Here is a 4,111-nt window from a genome sequence, read left to right as displayed (position 1 = left end):
AGACCAATTAGAAAAACACCAGCCCCCGGAACAAGCTGGTTTTCGCTCTAGCTTTTCCACAACTGACCATCTCCACACACTGAATCAAATCATTGAAAAGTGCCACGAATATAACCAGCCTTTATACCTCGCTTTCGTTGACTATTCGAAAGCATTCGACAGTAGAATCGTCCCACGATAACTCTGCATAAGATATTAATTGGCAACCCAGAAAAATCACGCTGTGGTAATAGTTTTTTCATGTTGTCACTCAGACATTTCTTTAATTGATCGTGAGTATTTTTTTCGAGGTTTTTGCGAATCCTTCTTTCGAAATGGTTAAAACAATTAAAAGTGGAGTTCGAGAACTTATATTCAAGATGATTACTCATTTCCAAAATGTAAAAGAAGAAATGGAGTCCGTCCGTGAGCAAAAAGAGCAATGCTTACATAAAATTCTAACCTCTACGAGTAAGTCCCTAATAAATTCTTGATATTTTAAAGCTATTTTCTGCTTTTTTTATATTATTTTCATGAAATAATATGATAAAGTAAAGATATATATTTAACTTGTATATTCGTTTTTTCAAGGGGAATTATCTGAAGCTGTTCAGACAACAATAAAAAATTCTGTTGACAAACTCAAACAAATGGACAAATTGGACGTCAGCGCAGAGGCGACATATATTCAAAAAATTAGTTCAATGACTGGTAAGATGTTGTTTGAACTTGTTTTAAAGGTCTAAATTAGTAATATTTTCTAGACTTAACATATTAACTTATTATTTGTAGGTATTAGCTTAAGAACAATTCGCCAAATCAAGCACGAAGGTAATACAAATTCAGGCATATGGGTAACTCCTGGCAAGAAACGCAAGTGCCGTGCCACGAAAAGAAATATTGATGACTTCGATAAGGTTGCCATACGTAACCTGATAAATGAATTTTACTTAGTAAGAAATGAGGTCCCCACAATCGCAAAACTGCTTAGTGAGTTGCGACAATCTATTCAGTTTGATGGTGGTCATGAAACACTACGCAAAATTCTACATGACATGGGATTTTGTTTCAAGAAAAATGTTGAAGAGAGAACCATATTAATGGAAAAAAATGATATTGCTGCAGCAAGACACAAATACATTAGAAAAATTACAGAATATAGAAATATGCCTTCAGAGGAAAGAAAACCGATTGTATATTTAGATGAGACCTATATTCATGTTAACTACAAACCAAAAAAAAGTTGGCAGGGTCCGTCAACTTCTAAAATGGTCACTAATATATCAAAAGGCAAACGGTTCATAATTGTACATGCAGGCACTGAATCAGGATTTGTAAATAATGCCCTTTTAATATTTAGCAGCAAATCAAAGTCAGCCGATTATCATGATGACATGAATGCTGCCAATTTCTCAAAGTGGGTTCAAGATAAGCTGCTGCCTAATTTGGATACACCAAGCATTATAGTTATGGACAACGCAAGTTACCACACAATTCAGATTAATAAGGCACCGAATACCAGTTCAAGGAAACAAGCAATCCGTGATTGGCTTACCTCAAATAACTTTCCTTGGGAAGAAACATTCACCAGGGCTGAACTTTTAACTTTGGTAAAACGCAACAAACCCGACCCAATATATTATATTGATGAGCTGTTAAAAGCAAATGGGCATGAAGTATTGCGGTTACCCCCATACCATTGCCACTTGAATACTATTGAACTAATATGGAGTATGGCAAAGCGAAAAGTAGGCAGCGTAAATGTAAAAGGTTCAGCTCGAGATATGGAGGCAAAAGTAGAGCAAGCATTTGCATCTGTTAGTCCGGATGACTGGCATAAGTGTGCCGAACATGTAAAAAAATTAGAATCTGAACACAGGCAACAAGATGGGTTATTGGATGATCTGATACCATTTGTTATAAATGTGCAAAGTGATGATGACACTGACAGTGGGGAGAGTAGGGAAGCAGAGGTTGAAAGAGAAGAAGAGTCCGAAGGAATTCAGGTACAGGAAGAAGTGTATGAGGGAGTGGAATTTTAGACTCTGATGTGTCATTTAGTGAATAATAAATATGTCAGAAACTATTTAACGTTTTATTGCTTTGTTTTGTATTTACCTGAATTTATATAACACAGCCTTGACCAAAAGTATTGAGCACCTGTAATTTGATACAATTTCGTTGATTTAACCCTTTTCCAGGTCCCGCTAATTTAGATGCGCTATTGCAAAACGAATCATAGTTTTATATTGTTTACCTATGGGGGATTAATTTTAAGACGAATAGTAGGTACTTTTAACAACTTCAATTGATTTTGTACCATATTGTAAATGTAGCAAGGTCGAATATTTGTGTAAATTTATATGGTCGCTGTCGCTATATGCACTATGCCTGGAAAAGCGTTAAATAAAAATAGTTTTAATTACTAGATCACATCTATATATTGACGAATTTAATATTAAGTTGGCCGTCAATGTGCCCTTTTAAGTACAAGCAGCAACTCTTTCAGGAACAGAACTGATAAGTAAGTAGGTATAATAAATCATACTTATGCGAAATCTAATATGCAATGCATACTTCCATAGCGTGATTGATATTTCAATACAGCGTAACTAACAATTACTATTTATTTGATGACAAATATTATTTGATTTGGTATGTACGTGGGCTCGGTATCGAACTATCACCGACGATTGGTGGAATTAGTTAGGACGGGACGAGTAATGTATGACCCCATGCTATTACGCCTAACTATAAATAATAATAATAATTAAAAGTTGGTGTCGTTGTTTTTTTTTAAATATCCAGTGTCCAGTAAGTTTTAGTAAGTTTTGCCGTGAACGGTAAAAAAAATAGAAAACGAAATATAAGAAGTAATAGTATTGGCGGATGAACGATGACCTGTTTAAAATCTAATCAGAAGTTCAAAACTTGTTGTTTGACTATAAATCAGTATTGCCACAAACAAACTTTAGATTTCTACTGTTGTCACTTCATTGCAGAGTTATTGTAGGTTGACTCTATCACCCATCAATCAATAATTGAAGCACTCCACCTACAAGGAATTGAACCCACCTACATTAACCTTATCAACTTCATATACGATAACAGCACAGCAGACATAAAACTGCAATCGACCGGACCGTCATTTAAAATTGAAAAAGGTGTCAAACAGGGCGACCCATTATCTCCAAAACTCTTTACAAGTACCCTAGAGCAAGTTTTCCGCAACCTGGCGGCCCTGTGGGAGACGAAGGGCATCATTGTTATCGGCGACAAAAGATTAACCAATCTTAGATTCGCCGACGACATTGTTCTGTTCTCCTCATCCGCATCGGAATTACAAACAATGCTTCAAGACCTCTGCAAGCCTTCGAGTTGGTCTGAAAATGAACCGGTCAAAAACTCAGGTAATGACCAACAGCACGAAACGTAAGGTAGAGGTAGACGGGCAGTTGTTACAATATGTCGACGAGTATCCCTATTTGGGCCAATTAGTCTCTTTCAGCCACAGACAAGATAAGGAAGTCGAAAGACGGATCCAAAACGCCTGGAAGAGCTATTGGTCCATGAAAGAACACATGAAGGGTGATCTTCCGCTAGCCTTAAAGCGGAGGCTCGTCGACATGTGTATACTGCCTGTCCTAACTTACGGTGCTCAAACATGGTCACTTACTGAGTTACAGAAGACCAAATTGAAGGTTTGCCAGAGAGCAATGGAGCGCAGTATGTTGGGAGTGAAACGGATTGACCGGATCCGGAACACTATATTGCGCTCCAAAACACGCATTGCTGATGTGGGTGTCAAGACTGCCAGGCTGAAATGGGACTGGGCAGGCCACGTCAGCCGTATGGAACCCAATAGGTGGGCTAAAATAGCCACAGACTGGATACCACAAAATGGACTTCGGCGGCGTGGTAGACCCAGGCGTCGATGGCGGGACGATCTGGACGCCTTTCTTCGCAGCTGGCCAGAGATCGCCCAAGAAAGGGTAGAATGGAGGACATGGGGGGAGGCCTTTGCCCAGCAGTGGGACACCTCTACAGGCTTCTAAATAATAATAATTATATAATATATAAAGAATGCTCAGATGACTACTTAAATAAGAGTAAAAATATTATCTACCAAATA

General features: G+C 37.9%; 1 protein-coding gene across 1 annotated transcript; it reads left to right on the top strand.

The window, feature by feature from the left end:
- Positions 1–248: 248 nt before the first annotated feature.
- On the top strand, positions 249–2,021 carry LOC141427666 (uncharacterized). The gene is made up of 3 exons (XM_074087265.1): positions 249–450; positions 571–690; positions 772–2,021. The coding sequence occupies exons 1-3, from the start codon at positions 315–317 to the stop codon at positions 2,019–2,021; spliced, it is 1,506 nt and encodes a 501-aa protein (XP_073943366.1). The 5' UTR covers positions 249–314.
- Positions 2,022–4,111: the final 2,090 nt, after the last annotated feature.

The sequence above is a fragment of the Choristoneura fumiferana genome, chromosome 5, assembly GCF_025370935.1.
Source record: "Choristoneura fumiferana chromosome 5, NRCan_CFum_1, whole genome shotgun sequence".
NCBI lineage: Eukaryota > Metazoa > Arthropoda > Insecta > Lepidoptera > Tortricidae > Choristoneura > Choristoneura fumiferana.
This window is presented reverse-complemented; position numbering and strand designations above follow the sequence as displayed.

Bases quoted from the DNA above. Each gene is read 5' to 3' on its own strand.
- LOC141427666 (XM_074087265.1), top strand. From the start codon at position 315: ATGGTTAAAACAATTAAAAGTGGAGTTCGAGAACTTATATTCAAGATG. The intron at 451-570 runs GTAAGTCCCTAA...CGTTTTTTCAAG, and splicing joins TAAAATTCTAACCTCTACGA to GGGAATTATCTGAAGCTGTT. The intron at 691-771 runs GTAAGATGTTGT...TATTATTTGTAG, and splicing joins AAAAATTAGTTCAATGACTG to GTATTAGCTTAAGAACAATT.